The 19,613-nt window shown below is 37.7% G+C and overlaps 2 protein-coding genes, 1 non-coding gene and 1 pseudogene across 16 annotated transcripts in view; 3 read left to right on the forward strand and 1 right to left on the reverse strand.

Moving 5' to 3' along the window:
* The window catches only part of Lnx1 (ligand of numb-protein X 1), an 89,021-nt gene extending 77,624 nt beyond the window's left edge, over window positions 1-11,397 (forward strand). For both annotated transcript variants that reach the window (XM_090343604.1, XM_090343605.1), the window contains exons 9-10: window positions 9,197-9,355; window positions 9,743-11,397. In XM_090343604.1, the coding sequence (XP_090199730.1) occupies window positions 9,197-9,355; window positions 9,743-9,878 (295 nt within the window). In that variant the 3' untranslated portion in view covers window positions 9,879-11,397. The remainder of the gene's footprint in view (window positions 1-9,196; window positions 9,356-9,742) is intronic.
* On the forward strand, window positions 121-7,478 carry LOC150055759 (protein SET-like; annotated as a pseudogene).
* LOC150055760 (U6 spliceosomal RNA) lies at window positions 3,113-3,219 on the forward strand. Its single transcript, XR_016537511.1, has one exon. It is a non-coding gene; the product is annotated as a U6 spliceosomal RNA (small nuclear RNA).
* Fip1l1 (factor interacting with PAPOLA and CPSF1) overlaps window positions 11,335-19,613 on the reverse strand; it is a 55,953-nt gene continuing 47,674 nt past the window's right edge. For 11 of the 13 annotated variants that reach the window (XM_090343603.1, XM_090343602.1, XM_090343601.1 and 8 more), the window contains 4 exons: window positions 18,441-18,496; window positions 13,964-14,177; window positions 12,234-12,371; window positions 11,336-11,559 (listed from right to left, as the gene is read on the reverse strand). In XM_090343603.1, the coding sequence (XP_090199729.1) occupies window positions 11,412-11,559; window positions 12,234-12,371; window positions 13,964-14,177; window positions 18,441-18,496 (556 nt within the window). In that variant the 3' untranslated portion in view covers window positions 11,336-11,411. Of the gene's footprint in view, window positions 11,560-12,233; window positions 12,372-13,963; window positions 14,178-18,440; window positions 18,497-19,613 lie in introns of all 13 variants that reach the window. The other 2 variants (XM_090343590.1, XM_090343591.1) reach the window with 1 other exon arrangement.

The following is a 19,613-nucleotide window of genomic DNA, read 5'->3' on the forward strand; positions in this document are numbered from 1 at the left end:
TCCAGGCTTCTGTAAGTTTATGATCGCAAACACCATGATAACACAAACATACTCTAAGATGCCAGGTGTTCTTTTGGTAGTCCCTTAAAACATTTTAGTTTCCTGTCCACCACCACCAAGATGTTTAAACAAATTGTGGTACATCTGACCAGCCATGTGATGGGTATCCTGGATATCAGGGTATGATGTCACACTTTGTTGTTCTTGTATCACTATGAACTAGCATTAAATCTGTGGAGAAGGGTAAGATTGTTCCCTCCATACAAGGCTTAGTCTTTTCCCCTGACATTCAAAATAAGTCTTATTATATCAACTCTTCTCAGCAACTCCAGAGAAGTGTATATTTGGTACCTTTTATGTTTTATATCTTGTTCTTTCTCTTAGATTCTTTTTAGCATTGTTCACTTGCTTTCTTGTTTCCAGTTCTTAGTGTATGTGATGCTACATGGCCACTGTCATTCTTCAGGTGTTTTTTTTTTTCCTCTCTCTTGCATTTCTTGGTTTTATCCTGGCAGCCCTCTTCTACTCTTGTCTTCTTTGAAATCTTATGTTTCCAATGGAATTCTAAATTCTTGCCTATAGTAGTACTATAGTACTTTCCATTTGTGTTTTCCAAAGTAGCAATTTGTTTATATACATTTTTCTGGTGGTGAGCTTGTTAACATTTGTTCATTTCCTCTTTTTTGGTAGTGTGTTTCCTGGGCTTATTCTTTGAGTGAGATAAGTTTTCCCAAGCAGCTCCCTGCTGAAGTTGTATCCCAAGGGGAAGGACCAGGGCTGTGCTCCAGATAGTACAAATGGCTCTTTATTTTCACAGGGCTTTGTATGTTTTTCTATTTCTCCTAAAACCAACTGAGGACGGCCTTGCTGGGCCACTTACAAGGCCTAGTGTTTCTCCACCTACCCATCTCATTGACAGTCTCACCCTCTCCTCATACATTGGCATTGATTTCACACATGCTTTTCTGCTCTGCCAAACTGGACTCAGGGAAACTCTGGTGACAGCCTATTTCTGGTAGTCCTTCAGGGCAGGCCTGATCCTGTGGACTCTGCTGGCCAGATGAGCTCTATTAGTGGCATCCTCTTTCATCTTCCTTCTGATGGCCTTTGGTACGCCTCCCTCATACATGCTGCCTCCTCATTTTGCGTAAGATATAGTTTGCATGTCTGCTTGCAGGTGTCCTGGTAGCTTGATAGCAATCTTTAGAAGCAGGATGGGAAACAGAATCTTCAGTATGCCAGTGTGAGTGAAAATATGTCTACATTGGCACTTTCCAGAATACCAATCATGCTTCATGTACTCTTACTTTAGGCCCTTGGATACTCTCAGGATGTGGGCCCATCACATTGCTTCAGTTTTCATGCATAGGAAAGGACCATTCACATCTTTAATCTCAAATGCTAATTCATATCTCTAATCCCTAATGCTCAAACCCCCAGGGAGCTTCAGTTCTCCCCACTGATGCTGTCCTGGGGAGTCTGAAGACATCACATCCCAGCGACTTGAGTCATTTTACCCAAAATGCTAGAGATTTACACTGCAAACAGATCTTTAAAATATATATACAGAAATTTCCCTTTAAATCACAAATCTACAAACATTTTTTTCTCTTTCACTGAATAGATTCTGAGGAATGCTATATTGCACCTATGTATGATCCAGCCAGTTCTCTAGCAATGAAACAACAACAACAACTAACATGCCAGCTACTGTGATAACAGGAAGCTCCTGGCATCCATGTCCTTTGATGCAACAGAGAATGCACATGAAGAAGGCAGCATTAGGTGCTGAGTTGTGTTAAAACTTGATGTTAAATATTGTCAGAGGCAGAGAGCAAAAATAAGCAGATAATAAAAGACCATGCAAATGTGTGTGACTAGTAATGCCATACAATAATGCATTGCATGCTAAGAGAGGCCCCTAAGCTTCAGACATTCTCCCAGCTGGACAAATTATCAGCTGTCATTCAATAGGAGGTGATTCAGAAACCATGGATGAGTCTGCTTTCTACTTTGTTAGCTCTCAGGGCCCACAATCCACATCTGGAAGTCTTTCAAAGCATTCTCTCATCTGGACTAGAAGGCTAGAAATACACATGAACTCATTTCTCCTTGTCTCACAACTTAACCTTTTACTCTCCTGAAATGCTGAAAACATTTTCATCAAAATTACTATGTTCAATGGCAAGGAAGCAGATGTCATCATTTTTTTTCTAGCCAAAAATGCTTGACATTTTAACCGTAAGATGGAGAGAGCAGTAACAGTAGTGACCCAGCAACTAATGTTTACTGTAACCATTTTTGTGTGCCAAGCACTTTTCTAAGAGCTACATATTTTTACTCTTGCAATATTAAAGTCCTATCAGTTCTGTGACTTAGGTCCTAAAAAGTATCCCACCATCAAACAAAGGAAACTATAGCAAACAGTAGTTAAATGAATTGACCGAAGTTGTAGGGCTAAAGAACTATCAGAGACCGGGTGGCTCACTCCAGTAATCCTAGCTACTCAGGAGGCTGAGATCTGAGGACCAAGGTTCAAAGCCAGCCCAGCACAAAAGAACCTGAGACTCTTATCTCCAATTAACCTCTAGAAAATGGAAACTGGGGGTTGGCCCAAGGGAAGGGTGGTAGCCTTGAGCGGAAGAGCAAAGGGACAGTGCCCCGGCCAAGTTCAAGCCCCATGACACCGCCCCCCCCCAAAAAAAAACCTGACAGAGAATGGAGTGTGATAGGGTGATAGGGTGTGGTTTGGTTTTGTGTGTGAATGCTGGGGCTTGAACTCAGCTTGGCTTTTTTTTTTTGGTGCTAGTCCTGGGGCTTTCTAGACCTGAACACTGTACTGTGCTTAAGGCTAATGCTGTACCATTTGAGCCACACCAGCACTTCCATGATCCTCTGACCTCAGCCTCCTGAATAGCTAGCATTACAGGCGTGAGCCACCAGCGTGCAGCTGGCTTGGCATTTCTTTCCCTCAAGGCTGACAACTCTACTGCTTGAACCCTGTTTTTTTGCTCACTAACTGGAGGTAAGAGTCTCACAGGCTTTTTTCAATCTAGGCTAGATCCTCAGATCACAGCCTTCTAAGTAGCTAAAAATAAGAAACCGAAATATAGTGCTCACTTTGGCAGCACATATACTAAAACTGGAATGATACATAGAAGATTAGCATGGCCCCTGCACAAGGATGACATGCAAATTCATGAAGCATTCTCTATTTTTCTGCATTAAACTGCAGAGCTTCTATATGACAAAGGCCATAGCTAGCAAGTTAAATAGAAAGCCCACAGAGTGGGAGATCTTCACTAGCCATACAACACGTAAAGGCCTCATATCTAAAATATACAGTTAAAAAAATGAATCTCTCAAAAACGAATTCGCAAACAACCATCCCATTAAAAGGTGGGCTAAAGACTTAAAGAGAGACTTCTCTGAAGAGGAAATAAAAATGGCCAATAGACACATGAAGAAATGCTTGACATGTCTGGCCATAAAAGAAATGCAATCAAAACAACTTTGAAATTTCACCTCATCCCAGTTAGAATGGCCATTATCAAGAAATCTAATAACAATAGATGCTGGAGGGGATGTGACCAGAAAAGAATGTGTAAACCACTCTAGAAAGCAGTATGGCAATTCTTCAAAAGACTTAACAGTGCCAGGAATTTGGCCTAGTGGTAGAGCTCTAGCCTTGAGAAAGTCCAAGGACAGTGCTCAGGCCCTGAGCTCAAGCCCAGGACTGGCAAAACAACAACAACAACAACAACAACAACAACAACAACAACAAAAAGACTTCCCTATGATCCAGCAGTCCCACTCCTTGGCATTTACCCAAATGTCCAGAAACAAGGGCATACTAAAGGTACTAGCACAATGATGTTCACTGCAGCATTATTTACCACAGCTAAGATATGGAACCAACCCAGATGCCCGGCAGTAGATAAATGGATCAAGATGTGGTATTTATACACAATGGAATCCTATGCTGCCATCAGAAAGAATGACATTGCCCCACTGGTAAAGAAATGGAAAGACTTTGTTACCTGGTATATTTTTTTATTTATTTGAAATAGGGAAGGGAAGAGAAAAAACAAGATAATTGGGAGAAAATGGGGGGAAAGTTAGGGGGACAAAAACATGAGAAGGGGAAAGCCCTTACAATCTAGTGGGCAACAAAATGTCCTTGTAAATCCTGTGATGTTACAAAGGAGGTTTTGTAGGCATGTGGTACTTTGGCACCCTTGAAAAGATATGCAAGTCAGTGATGTTATTTTCCTCTAACTAGGGAATTTTAGAGGAAAGTAAGAATATTTTTACAATTGTGCTTCAGAACCAATTGCATGTGAGTAGCTTGTAAGATTTTGGTCTTGACTGGGGAGTTCTGCTAACCTATGCTACGCTTAGCCAAGCCTGGCTCTCTGGCTGTCCCATATATACATCTAGGCTCTGGTGTTGGGTCATTTGAACAGTACTGATTAACTTGGCTGGCCATGATTATGTATATTTAGCTGCTTGTGGCTTTCCACTGCTGAGCCTGGAATGGGGGACCGGGGATGGGGGGAGGGGAGACACTACAATGATTATTTGATAAGGAACATAGACACCAAAGAAAGGCAGAAAATCGGGGTCATTAACCACAGTTACTCCACTACAGTAATCAAGATGGGTGATTTGTCATTTGAACATGCTGTTTGTAATGCCAGTGGACCATTCACGTTCATTGTCTAGAGCAGTAATTTTCAAAATTTGTCATCTTAAGAACCTCTTTGTGACACCTATCCCAAAACAGCTGGGTGGTGACACATGACTAAAACCCTAGCACATGTGAAGTTGAAGGAGGAAGACAGTGTTTGAGGCCATTTGGGTACTTAAGTATTGATCTTGTGTTTTATACTGAACAAATCTAATAATGAAAAAAATATTCATTTGAAATCAATGAACCCTTCAGGTTAATATATAAACCCCTCCTGTCTTTACCTTTATACTATCTCATTTAGTTCCACTAAGCAATCACTTCAACTGGGTTTGAATCTTTCCCACTTTCTGAGCCTATTTCACTACTGTGACAATCCTTCAACTGACCCCTTAACTCAGTCACTTCCAGGTGGGCTTAGAATGCTAGCCACAAACCTATGACATCTTAATTTGGGGGTCGGTCTTGGGGCTTAAACTCAAGGGCCTTGGTACTGTTCCTGAACTATTTCACTCAAGGTTAGCACTCTACCACTTTGAGCCATAGCACCATTTCTTGTTTTCCAGTGGTTAACTGGAGATGGGAACCCCAAGGATTTTCTAGTCTAGACTGGCTTTGAATCGTGATCCTCAGATCTCAGCCTGCTAGGTGTTAGCCACTGGCACCTGGCCTTATGACGTTTCTTGAGAGTATTCTGCTCCCCATTCTCTGACGTACCTGTATCTCACATGTTCTGTACAACTTAAACCTCCATCATTCTACCTACTTTTGGCCAGAAGATAAATTTGCCATTTCACAAGCTAAAATCTAATGTCTTTGGATTACATCTCACTTGACTTTCTACATTCATACCTCCTATTTTTATGACTCCATACCAAGTTTTCTTCTTTCTTAGGAACATAAAAGGGGTTTCTCCTAGAAGTCACATTTTTTCCTTCTCTTGCCTTCTGAGATTATCCCTTCTCTCTGTGGTCATCAATATCTTCCTCTGCTGTGCATTGCAGCATGTCCAAGTTCCTCCCATGTTAAGTTGATTGACATGGGCTGTATCTACTTTTCACTTCACTCAGTATATCTATCTTCGCTCCTTCACTCATTCTTGCCACATAATCAGCATCACCAGTCACCTGCTGATGAGTGAGTCCAGTGGATATGTTAGACCCTTATTGCTTCTACTGTAGTATTTTCCCAGCATCATAATCTTATCTATGTAATGAACAATAACCTCCCCTCTCCATGTCCCTTTTGCAGGTATTTTACTCTGATCCCCATCTCTAATCTTTCCAGATCACTAATTATTACTGTCCCATTCCTTCAGATGTTTTTTGTGCTGTCTGGATTGCACATGTATTTTTTTTTCTTTTTGGTCCAGGTGGTTAAGACAGGACTATAAAGAGATGATGTTTATCCATCCTATGATCTGAAATAGAAGTAGCTAGTCATGTGAAATACAATATTCCAGGGAGGGAGGGCAGTTAACACAAAAGCCCCCAAATGACATAAAACTGGCACGGCACAGCAACAGCATAAAGGACTACAATCTAGAACCGGAGAATGAGGGGAGAAGTATGAAAAGAGGTTGGAAAAATAGAGGGGTGGCATGAGTTAGGCAAGGGGGAACTGGAGGACAATGCTGTCTAGGAACGCAAAAGAACTTCAGAGATGCACAGTATTCATAAACTAATTTGCTGAATAGTACATCTGCTTGAAGATAAAAATATAATTTAAAAAATTGCAAGGAGAGTCTTCCATCCTGCCTCAACCAAAGAAAGCTAAACAGCCCTGGCCCGAAGCCTGCGGACACCTCCTCCTCTTCCGGCTTGCCCAAGGGAGAAAAATAATAGCAAGAAGCAACTGAACACATCAATGAAATACAAAATGAAATACTTAATGAACAAGCCAGTGAGATTTTGAAAGTACAATAAAATATACTTCACCAACCATTTTTTTCAGAAGAGGTCAAAATTGATCACCAAAATCCCAAATTTTTGGGTAACAACGTTTGTCAGCCATCCACAAGTGTCTGCGCTGCTGGGGGAGGAGGATGAAGAGCACTGCATTACCTGACCAGTGTGGAAGTGACAGAATTTGAAGATACAAAATCAGGTTCCAGAACAGATTTTTATCTTGATGAAAATCATTACTTTGAAAATAAAGTTCTCTCCAAAGAATTTCATCTGAATGAGAGCGGCGATCTGTCGTCAAAGTCCACTGAAATCAAATGGAAATCTGGAAAGGATCTGACAAAGAGCTCAAGTCAAACACAGAGTAAAGCCAGCAGGAAGCAGCAGCATGAGGAGCCAGAGAGCTTCTTCACTTGGTTTGCTGACCACTCAGATGCTGGTGCAGAGTTGGGAAGAGGTCTACAAAGATAACATCTGGCCAAATCCATTGCAGTACTACCTGGTTCCTGACATGGTTGATGAGGAAGGAGAGGATGATGATGATGCTAAAGAGGAGGATTAGAAGATACTGATGAAGGGGGTGTGGGGGGGAGGGAAATGGGTACCAAGACATGTGAAAGGGTATCAATGTATGTGAATTAATGCACCTTCTATCTGGCAAATATCATGTAACCCTTTAACTAATTACAATAAAAAAATGCAAAAAAGAGAGAAGATACTGATGAAGAAGGGGATGAGGATGAAGATGATGATGAGGGGAAGAAGGTGAGGAGGATGAAGACAATGACTAATAGAAAACACTGATGGATTCTGACCTTTTTTTTGAAAAAAATTTTCTCCATTCTCTGGGAGCAAGTTGCAGTCTTCTCCCTCTCTGTGCTGTTACCCTGTTCTTGAGGTCTCTTTTCTCAATATCATGGTTCTCAATTTATTGGGGGGGTGGGAAGAAATACCTTGCTCAGAATACAATGGGAAAAGAACCCAAAAAAGGAAAAAAAAATTGCAAGGAGGTTAGCATTCACTTCTTTGTAGCAGTCCCCAAGTTTGTGGTTTTGTTGATTTGGAATTTAGCAAGGAATGGTTCTCATGTACTTACTGTGATCTCTGGATCCATTTTATCCAGAAATAATATCTATATCATCTAATTTCCTAAAGAACAATAGGGTGTGTCCTTTATCACTTGGTCAGGATTTACTGTGTAATAGGTTTTACAATGAAAAAAAATAGGATATATATTTATTATCCTAGCTACTCAGGAGGTTGGGATCTTAAGACTGATGTTATAAGCCAGCTCAGCAGGAAAGTCTATGAGACTCTTTTCTCTAATTAATTATCCACCAAAAAGCTAGCTCAACTGATAGAGCACTGACCTTCAAAGGAAAAAAAACTACACACACACACACACAGGCCCCTCAGTTCAGCCCCTAGGACTGTCACAAAATAGAGAAAAAAGTTTTTTTTTTTCCCTGTTGTGTGTGTGTGTGTAACAATGGACACAAACTTGGTATGAAGCTGAATTTAGTATAACACATTTTAAAAGTATTCACCAAACCTTAGTTTTATTTTGCATGACAGTCAGCAAAAATATGAAAATAGTTGTTACATGTAGAAGAAATGTTAGCAGCAAATATAATGACCAATTTTATCACAACATTTCACAAGAAACTTTTTATTGGTTGTCAGAAAAACAGCAAGATTGAATGTTTTAGGTACAGTCTATTAACAGAATTGCCATTATCTTGATTTTACCAACATGAAAACGCTAACTTCCCATCATCAGTTCCTTGGATCAGCCACACATAGGGCAGACAAGGGGATGTGAAAACAAAACTCAGGTCTGGACACCTCTCTCTCTCTGGGACCTGGAAAACAGTTCATACCAGCCTGCACTAAGGTGAACACGGACTCAATTACCACTGAATAATAACAGAACTTCAATTTCATTTCTATTTTCCTTGAGGATTCTAAACATTTACACAGGAGCTGTGGTCTTTCTCTCCTCAGCCCTTTTGTAACTTGCAGTTCTCCATTTATGCTAGGTTGTTTTCCTCCTATATGAATTGTTTTGATCATCATCATCACATATATATATACATATATACATATATATGTATATATATATATATATTTCAGTTTCCATTCACTTCATGGCGGCCTGCTTCTCTAAGCTTTATTAGTATATACTAGTGTTTTTCAAAGATCAAAATTTTCTCCTTCCATTAATTAGCACACGTTTCTTTTTGTTGAAATGAATCATTTACTAAAAGGACTATTGCCTTCATTAGAAATTACTTTTATTCACAAAAACATGATCCCTCAGTATATTTCACTTTGGTTTATCAGTAAGGATTTTAGATGTATCCAACTTCTGGCTAATAGAAATTCAAACATTAAGATGTCTGTAAGCCAAAAATAGGGTTATATTTTCCAGTAGATACACACAAACAGACATAATAGGTACAGTCACTTTGTTGAAGAGGGTTCAACTATGGAAAACAGAGAACCAATTACAAATACTTAGCCAAAAAAAATGAACGGAATGGGACATGAATGTCAACTAATATTTAACTGTACATATTGATGATTACATATACTCTTTCAGGTACTTATACAACTGTAAAGATGTCATATTAAGAAGAAACATGGCTGGAAGTCTGGGCTTCTGCATTGTAGGAGGTTATGAAGAGTACAATGGAAATAAACCTTTCTTCATCAAATCCATTGTTGAAGGAACCCCAGCATATAATGATGGAAGAATTAGGTACTAATGACTATTTAGCAAAAAAAACTTACATTCAAATAGATTTTTGTTTTAGATTTTTGTTTTATATGCAAAAGCTTGGCCCCTTCCAAAGAACACATATTTATTGTACTCTTACTTTTTTAAAGGAAGTTAGAAATTTAAACAAATGTCTAAGAAATTCAAATGTACATGCCCTCTTGGTTCCAAACTGCAACTTCCTAATACTTTTCGTATTTCTTCTAACAGAAGCCAAATGAATAGTGAGTTTAGAGAATTTAAACTTTACTTGGAAGTAATGCAGTTAAAATAGATAACTGTAGCAAAAACTAGGACCACCATAATAAACTTGCATTAACTTCAACTATGACTTGAAATACTGATTACATATCTTGTTTTGTTTTTTAGATGCGGTGATATTCTTCTTGCTGTCAATGGTAGAAGTACATCAGGCATGGTACATGCTTGCTTGGCAAGAATGCTGAAAGAACTTAAAGGGAGAATTACTCTCACTATTGTTTCTTGGCCTGGTACTTTTTTATAAGGTCAATGATGGGTCTTAGAAAAACAGAAAAATCACACGTAGGCTAAGTTGAAACAATATATTTATCTTGTCAATTTTTATATTTAAAGAACACACTATAAAAAATGGTGGGGAAATGTGATCTAAAGAAAGGCAGTTATACTCAAAGAATATTCTGAAAAAAAAATAAAAACTACTAGTAGTTTTTATTTAGTGTGGAAGATTTCTCATCCACAACTTTTAAGTTTATATTTTTCTATTCAACAAAATATCTTTAAGCAAATTAAATTGTTTGTATGCCTACTGAATTAAAATCACCAACTTAAAATTAAAATTTGGCATATGAATAGTTCTACAAACAGTATATCATGGGCACTTTAATTTAATGCCAGAGGATTTTTTTTTTAATGCATCAATGAGAAACATTCCTTTCACCAAACAATAAATATTTTTCAAAAATTACAGCTGTCTTTTATGAGATTCTAGATAAATTTACTTGTCACCATTTTAAAGATCTCAACAGTTCATTTTTCCAGATACCAACTTATGTACTACCTCATGTATGAATAACACCTTTAAGGTTAGCCCTAAAATTTACTCACTTGTATTTTCTTAGTTTTAATAGACAATGACTTTCTAAACTCTTTTTTGGGGCTTGAGCTCAGGGCCTGAGCACTGTCCCTGGACTTTCTCAAGGCTAGACCTCTACCACTTGAGCCTCAGGACCACTTCTGGCTTTTTTCTATGTCTTTGATACTGAGGAATCGAACCCAGGTCTTTGGGTATGCTAGGCAAGCACTCTACCACTAGGCCAAACTCCTGGCCATGACTGTCTAAATTCTTATCAGGAAGTTTCTAACTCACAACTTAAACCCCACACTCTATGCTACCAATGAATCTTGCAAAACACAAGAATGGGTGAGACAGCCATGCTAGTTTCACTTTGTGTTACAGTGACAAGTATCTGTAGGTATGCCTGCTAGATAGAAACCACACATATGAGAAGTTATACTGTAGTGGCCACCCAAATACCACCTGATAGATCTTAGTAATTTAGATCTCAATTTAGAATCTTTTCAAAAGATAGGAAACTATATAAAACTGTATATAAGTACTTTAACATGTTAATATACAAGAATGCCACAGTAGTAATGATAATTAGTTTTAATTTCAAGACTTGAGAGGGGCCCTTTTGCAGCAGAACCTCATAAAGAGACTGGTATGTGACCAATAGTAACAAAACTGTAGCCGAGGTGAGTCCTTGACCTTCATTAGATACTGTGTATGTACATAAAACGCAGCTCTTTAAATTCCCTAAATGACTCATTCACATTACTTTTCTTGGATACAAAGTCATTGCTATCTTTTATTATTATTACAAGACAAAAGATTTTTAACTTAACATGAAAATTTTACTTTTATTTTGAAAAAAAATTAACTTTTCATTCTAACAGAAAAAGATTAAAAGCAAATTTCTTAAACATTATCCAGAAAAATAATGAGATTTATATTTATCTATTTCTGGGATTAATATACAAAGGGCAAAAGCCTTGCCTATTCTGCAGGTGCAGCTTCGGTGCTCTCTTGTTCAGGAGCAGGCTCACTACCAGCTTCTTTTCCTTCTTTGCTTCTTTTAGATTTTTTGTGCTTGTGTCTCCTGTGACTGTCTCCTTCTTCACTTTCATGGCGACGTCTGCTATTACTGGAAATAAAGGATGTTCTGTTTTAAAATGTTTAAATACATAACTGGTGACATAATCTAAATCTGCTTAGGTGAGTTCTCAAGGTTAACACTAGACTTAGGATAACCTAATTGATTTTTTTCTCATAAACACATTTTAGAAAGTCATCAATTTTTATGAGATTTTCATGTAGAAATATACAATAGGGTCATCTTTACCAGTATTACCTCAAATTCCCAGTGCCTATTTATTCTAAAAGACAAATACAAACTAGAAACTGAAGCACTATGTTAAAGTTAAGAGATAACATTTTATAGTGTTCATTTTCTGCAAGTGGACATTCAAAATTCAAATATAATTTTGTTTTGAATATATTGGCCTTGAATTTTTTCTCTGATGCAAAGTACTTTTATACTATTAGGAACTGGTTCATATTTCCTCCTCTGCTAATAAGACAATGGAACAAGCCAAATTCTATGATTCTTAATACCAGGCTATTTTTCCTTTTTTGAGTATTAAATGAAATGCAGTCTTACTGATTTTTAAGTCTTTGTTGAAGCTCTTAACTATTTCAACAGATTATTCTAAAGCTTTGCATGTGTAAAGGTGGCTATTTAGAAATTACTGCTTTCACTTTCAAATCAGTTTTTCTTTTGACTTCATATTGCTTCAGTAGTTTATTAAAGAGCAAAACCTGCGGGATGACTTGTGTCTGGTTTCTTCTTTCTCTCGGTGTCGTCTTTCTCTGTGCCGTTCTTCTTTCTCTCGACTTGCTCTGTGTCGCTCATAGCCTCTTTCTGCATATTCCCTGTATCTGTATCGCTCCTCATCACTGCAATCAAAATGGAAACAAGTTTTCTTGACACCTGAACTATTAACTCTGAATGACTAAAAACTGTACAGGAAGAGGTTCTAAAGTCCAACAGAAGTCTATACATTAGTAACTTAATAGTATTAATAGAACTGTATAAATACTTGATACTATTTTAAGTAAAACAATGGCACATTACACCCATTCTATGCTTTCAAAGTTATTAAACCACAGAGATTTCATATAACAATGTTTTATATTTTTATGTCTGGAAAAAAATGAAGCCTATTGCTGATATAAATTTAAATCAACAGCTTCCTTTTCTTTTGCTATTGGTTTAGAATTAAAAACATATACCAGATTTCCAGCAAAAATTCTTTGCAAAGCCTAGGGAATATCCTAAGAAGAGGAAGCTTCTCTATTACACTAAAGGGTATACAGTTCTATTCAAAATTTTTCAGCATATTTATCCATAAAAACAAGTAAAAACAGAAATACTGAAACATGAGACAATTTGACAGGGGTCAATTTTTTTCAAACACCTTAATAGGTGTGTTGCAAAAAATAGGGGACAACTTAAGTTTTCAAGATTTTCATGTTAAGTAAAAATATTTAGGGAACTGGCACAGAAATGAAATTCAAGCACAAATTTAAATATGAAATTTACAATTGGTAAAGGTATCCATATATTCAGGAGGCTGAGATCTGAGAATCAAGGTTCAAAGCCAGCCCAGGCACAAAAGGATGTGAGACTCTTATCTCCAATTAGCCTCTAGAAAACGAGAAGTGGGGCTTTGGCTCAGGGTAGGGTGTTAGCCTTGAGCTGAAGAGCTCAAGAACAGTGCCCAAGCTGAGTTCGAGCCCATGACCACCACCACCACCAATAACAAACACCCAAAATATCATTATGTATTTTTCTTTTTTTCTTTTTGCCAGTCCTGGGCTTAAGCTCAGGGGCTGAGCACTGTCCTTGGGTTTTCTCAAGGCCAAAGATCTACCACTTGAGCCACAGCACCACTTCTGGCTTTTTCTACATATGTGATACTGAGGAATCGAATCCAGGTCTTCGTCCATGCAAGGCAAGCACTCTACCAAATTCCTGGCCCGAGATGTATTAAAAAAAAAAAAAAATGATGATAAGCCAGGCACTAGTGGCTTATTACTATGATCCTAGCTATTTACAAGTCTGAGGCCAATCTGGAATTAAAATTCTCAAGAACCCACCTCCAATTCACCAGAAAAGGCTAGGCTGGAGGCATGGCTTAAGTGCAAGCAAGACTAAGCTTGTAAGAGCACAAGGTCCTGGTATCAGCAAAAACATCTTTGAAAAAATTTTAAAGAATGATGGTGTTCAATGTATTCACAAGTAAAAAAATTTAGACGACAGCTAAAAAATTTATGCGGAGGCACAAAATTCTTTTAAGGGATAAGTGAGCATAAGGGATAAGTGCTTTGGATAAAGGTAGACTTCTGAGAGTTAATTTTAAAATGATGCTTCTAAGTACTTGTTAAGCAAGCTTTTTCCAAGTTAACTGGAACTGAATTCATACAACCAAAATGTCAAAAGTATAAATGAAATATGTGCATATAAAATTCTTGAACACTCAACAAACCTGTTGAAGACACTTGGTGTGGGACTGTGATCACGTTCCCTTTCTCTTTCTCTGGTCCGTTCTCGTTCTCTGTCCCGATCACGATCTCTTTCTCGGTCTCTGTCTCTTTCTCGATCTCGGTCTTTCTCTCTTCTTGCATAATAGTCCCACTGCTTGGTGGTATCCACAAGACTGGGCCATGAAGGAGCGGAACCAGTAAGGTGGGGAAAGGCAACTAAAGAAAAAACACATTAAACACATATGTTATGTTATTTGATAAACAAAAATGAGAGAAACAGACAAAATTTCTGCCCCAAAAAAACATTATTTATAAATGGAGAAGAGAAATATTACTGGGAGAAGAGAAATATCATAATTTAAATATTGAGAATAAAAAATCTACCAACAAATCTCAAAGACGTAAGAAAGTCTTAAGAATCAGAATGCTAATTTCCTAATATCAAAACAGGAAACCAGCAAAAAAATTATTCACTTAGAAAGATAAACTCAGAACTCTTATGAAATAATTACAACCTTTAAGGCCTGGGATCTAGTTCTGTGGCAGGTTACACTATGTTGGCAGTTTGTGTATGCTACATTCCTTCAAGAGCTCAATAACTTCAATAGTTCAATAGATACAATGCAATGGTTTAATACTTGTACTTTAAGAATAAAACAATGGGGCTAGAAGTTTGGCCTTAGTGGTAGAGTGCTTGTCTGGCATGTACGAAGACCCCGGTTTGATTCCTTGGTATCACATACATAGAAAAAACCAGAAATGGTGCGGTGGTTAAAGTAGTAGAGCTCTAGCCTTGAGAAAACCCAAGGACAGTGCTCAGGCCCTGAGCCTAAGCCCAGAACTGGCAAAAAAAAAAAAAGTAAAGTAAAATAATAAAACAATGGGGGCCAGGAGGTTGGCCTAGTGGTAGAGTGCTTGCCTAGTGAAGCCCTCAGCTCAATTCCTTGGTACCATATACATAGAAAAAGCTGAAAGTGGCACTCCCACTCATGTGGCAGAGCACTAGCTTCGAGAAAAAGTCCAAGGGCAGTGCTCAAGCCCTGAGTTCAAGCCCCATGACTGGCACTAAATAAATAAATATATAAACAAACAAACAAATAAATAAAACGATGGCACTTATAAATAAACCTTATTATCAGTAAGGCTTCACCAAATGATCTATGATTAAGAGAGATGAAGAAGCTGCCAAAAAAAAGTTTGAAGTAAGCAGAGAATGGTTCAAAAAAGTTTTAGGAAAGCAACAGTCCCTATAATAGAAAAGTTGCAGAATGTGTACCAAATCATCCAGAAGGTCTAGTAGAACAAATGATAATTGATTTTTAGTGCAGCCCAAAAAGATGCTACTCAAGACTTTTATAGCTAACCTATAGAGAGGTCAATGCCTGGCTTCAAAGATTCACAAATAGTCCAATTTTTTGTGGAGAGTTAATGCAGCTGAACATTTTAATAAGTTGAAGTCAATGCTCATTTACCACTACAGAAATCCTGTGGCCTTTAAGAATTATACTGACTGTACTCTTCCTGTGCTCTCTATAAATGGAACAAAGTCTAGTTGGCAGCACATCTGTTTAAAACATGCTTTACTGATTATTTTAAGCCTAGATTTCTTTCAAAACATTACTGCTGACAAAACATCTGATCACCCAATAGTTCTGATGGAGATGAATGATTAGAATCATGTTGTTTTTACACTACTAACAGAAAATCCATTCTGTAACCCATCCTGTACAACAGTGGGTAATCTTCACCTTCAGGTCTTTAGAAATACATTTCCTGGGGCAGGGAGTTTGGCCTAGTGGCAGAGTGCTTGCCTAGAATGCATGAAGACCCAGTTTTGATCCCTTGGTACCACATATAAGGAAAAACTGTAAGTGGTGCTGTGGCTCAAGTAGTAGAGCTCTAGCCTTGAGGAAAGCCCAAGGACAGTGTTCAGGTCCTGAGTTCAAGCCAGGACAGGCAAAAAAAAAAAAAAAGAAAAAGAAAAAAAAGACATACATTTCCTAAGATGCCACAGTGATTGAATTTTGGCAAGGAAAACTGAAAATCATCTGCAAAGCAGTCACCATTTTCAATGCCATTAGGAACATTCATAAACTAAGCATCTACAACACATGCCTATAATCCTAGCTACTCAAAAAGCTGACCTGAAAAGGTTTGAAGTCAACTCAGGCAGGCAAATCTGAGAGACTCTTATCTCTAACCATTAAAAAGCCAGAAGTGATGGGGCTGGGAGTATGGCCTAGTGGTAGAGTGCTTGCCTAGCATGCATGAAGACCTGGGTTGATTGCTTGGTACCACATACATAGAAAAAAGCTGGAAATGGTCCTGTGGCTCAAGTGTTAGAGCTCTAGCCTTGAGAAAGCTTCCAATGACAGTGCTCAGGCCCTGAGTTCAAGACCTGGGCCTGCCCCCCCCCCAAAAAAAGCCAGAAGTAAAAATATAGAGCCCAAACTGTAACTGATAAACCAAGTAAAACCTTGATACCCTGAGTTCAAGCTCCAGTCAGTACTGTACCTACCCCTACCAAGTCATGATTCTTAAAATTATTAATGAGAAATTGAAAATATTAACAGTAACTGCAGTTTGAAAGATGCTGATTCCAATTCTCAAAGATGACTTTGAGGAGCTCAACACTTTAGTGGAGGAAATACATATGATGATAGAGGAATTAGAAGAAGTGGACCAAGAAGTAAGAGTTACTGTAATCTCACTTAACAGATAAGGAATTGTTCTAAAAGCAAAAGGAAGCAAGACAGTGGGTTTCTTCAGAAGGAATCTACTCCTGGTGAAGATGCTTTCGACAATGTTGAAAGGAAAATAAAGAATCAAGAATACATAAAATTAGAGCTGGGTACAGTGGCTCACACCTGTAATTCTAGCTACTCAGGAGGCTGAGATCTGAGGATCAAGGTTCAAAGCCAGCCTGGGCAGTAACGACCATGAGGCTCTTATCTCCAATTGACCATTAGAAAACCAGAAGTGGCACTGTGGCTCAAGAGGTAGGGTGGTAGCCTTGAGCTAAAGAGCTCAGGGACAACACTCAGGCCCTGGGATAGGGAAGTAGCCTTGAGCTGAAGAGCTCAGGGATCGTCCCTAGGCCCAGAGTCCAAGCCCCCAACCGATCTAAATAAATAAACAAACAAATAAATAAAATTAGTTGATAAAGGACAGGCAGGATTTGAAAGGACTCATTTAAACAAACTTCTACGATGGGTAAGGTGTTACCAAACAGCATCACATGGACCCCAGCCCCCCATCAGTCAGCATCAGTCAGCAGCCTGCATCACAGAGCCACCTACATCCTCTATCAGCAAAAAGATGACAATTCAATTCACTAAGGGGCTCAAATAACCATAAGCAGTTTTTAATAGTAAAGCACTTCTAAAATTAATATATCTACATTGTTCTTTTAGACATAACACTACAATCTATTTATACAGTATAATATGAAAACATAAAAGTATACAGTACTACTTTTATAAGTACTGGGAAACTAGAATTTCCCTGCTCATTTTATCACATTTGCTTTATTGCTATGAGTATTGTGACTCACTTCTAGAACCTAATGTGTATCTCTAAGGCGTGCTCATACTGCTCTGTATGATCACAAAATCTAATTCCGGCCCATCACACCTGCTTAGTTTCTAAAGCCTACCATGTTTCCTTTTATTTCCACGTCTATGAACATTTGTGGAAGTCATCCCTTAAATAGAGGGTGACCCTTCTACTGACACCCTGTTCCCTGTCACCTGACTGCCGCCCAACTACCCTATGACCACTATATTTTCTATTTTACAGAAAAATAAGTGAAAGATACTCTTGGAATGGACAAAGTTGTTACAAATGGACATAAAAGAAGATCTACAAATACTTTTTAAAAGAAAGCAAGCTAGTAAGGAAGAAAGTAAAAAAGTTAGATGCCACGACTCTTACAAATAAAGACTGAGATAAGTTAATGAAAACTCCCAAGCCCTATTAGGAAAGTGCAATCTGCTGTGCCACTATTCACTAAAGAATAACTGAAAAATAGATGGAGGTAGCTCTGTTAGGAACCAGGGAAAGATGTAAATTACTTATAATTAATATTTCCCCTCTCTCCTCTCCAGCCTCTTCCCTTTCCTTGTTTTCTTTTCTTTCCTTTTCTTTTCTTGGTATCAATACCAATACTAAGTTTGAATTCAGGGCCTGGGCACTGTCCCTGAGCTTTATCGTTGACTTTATCTTGACTTCTGGCTTGTCACTGTTAAGTGTGGATAAAATCTCATGGATTTGTCTGCTGTTTTGAACTATAATTCTCAAAATTTAGCCTCCTGAGTAGTTAAGATTACATGAATGAACCACTGGTACAGGCTTTAAGTAATATTTATTAGTTATTCTAAAAAGGTTTTCATGGTTATTTTTTACCATGAAACCACAATTTTACATTATAAAAATATTAGCTACTTTACTGATTCAAACTAAATCTGAGTAACTACTTACCATTGCCATATGGAAATGCACGTGCTGAACGACCATCATAACCAGAAGAGTGTCCACTGTTGAGGGGAAAAAAAGTATTTTATGTCTATTTTAATAGTTTGAAACAGATGGAAAAATAGCAAAGCAAAAGAAACTTTGACATTTTTGGGTTTTAGGCAAGTTCTTGCTTTGGTACTTATGCCAGCCTTGATTCAAATGATTTTCCTGCACCCAACACCTAAGTAACTGAAGGCAGCCTTGTATCCCAGTCCTAACAAAATAATAATCTTTCACCATCATTTAATGGTAAGTTTTAATTTTATAATTCTATTTTAAAATTAAAAAGCATTAGCTTTTTATTTTAAAATTATTTATTGCAGCATTGGCTTTTATATCTCAGTAATATTAAACCTTATACCTAATTTCTTACATACGTTGTTAGCAAGTAATGTTTAACATGAAGAATGCAATTCATTTCAGCTTGGCTCATAGTGGTATAACAAATGTTTAGAATATGTAAGAATTGAAATTTAAGTTTACAGTTATGTCTTAAGTTCAAGCCCCACGACTAGCAAAAATAAATAAATAAATCTTTTTTAAAAAATAATTTTTTGATCTTTTTTTTTCTTTTCATATATATTTTTTATTGTAGTTAATAGAAGGGTTACATTATATTCACCACACAGAAGGTACATTACTTCACACACATTGATATCCTTTCTCATGTCTTGGTCTCCATTTCCCTCCTCCCAACCAAATACAGACATCTTATAGAGAGGATTTGGCACTTAAAGGGAAATAGTAATAGCACCCCGAAGTCTCAAAGAGATTATGAACCTTCCTCTAGCGACACTGTAATTTCCCTACAATGGAAAACAAAATATTGCCACCTATCGGAACAATATTGTTTGATACAGCATTGAAACCAACATAAACTCCAAATACGAAGTGTAGAACATAAGGCTAATGCTATGGAGAATACAGGCAATCCTTATTTGTGGAAGATGAGATGTAACAATGTAGCAGGAAGTAAGCAGTTTTGCTTTTTTATTTATAAGGGTGAAAAATTATGGTTGTCTTCGCCTAACTGCAAAAGAACCATGTACTTCATGATTTCCAGCAAACTGTACTTTCTTTCCATAAAATGACCAGCCAAATTTTTAACAAAAATAATGTAAAAGTTTCTTTATTCCA

This window comes from Megascapheus bottae, chromosome 13 (assembly GCF_031878675.1).
Source record: "Megascapheus bottae isolate mThoBot1 chromosome 13, mThoBot2.hap1, whole genome shotgun sequence".
In the NCBI taxonomy this organism is placed as follows: domain Eukaryota; kingdom Metazoa; phylum Chordata; class Mammalia; order Rodentia; family Geomyidae; genus Megascapheus; species Megascapheus bottae.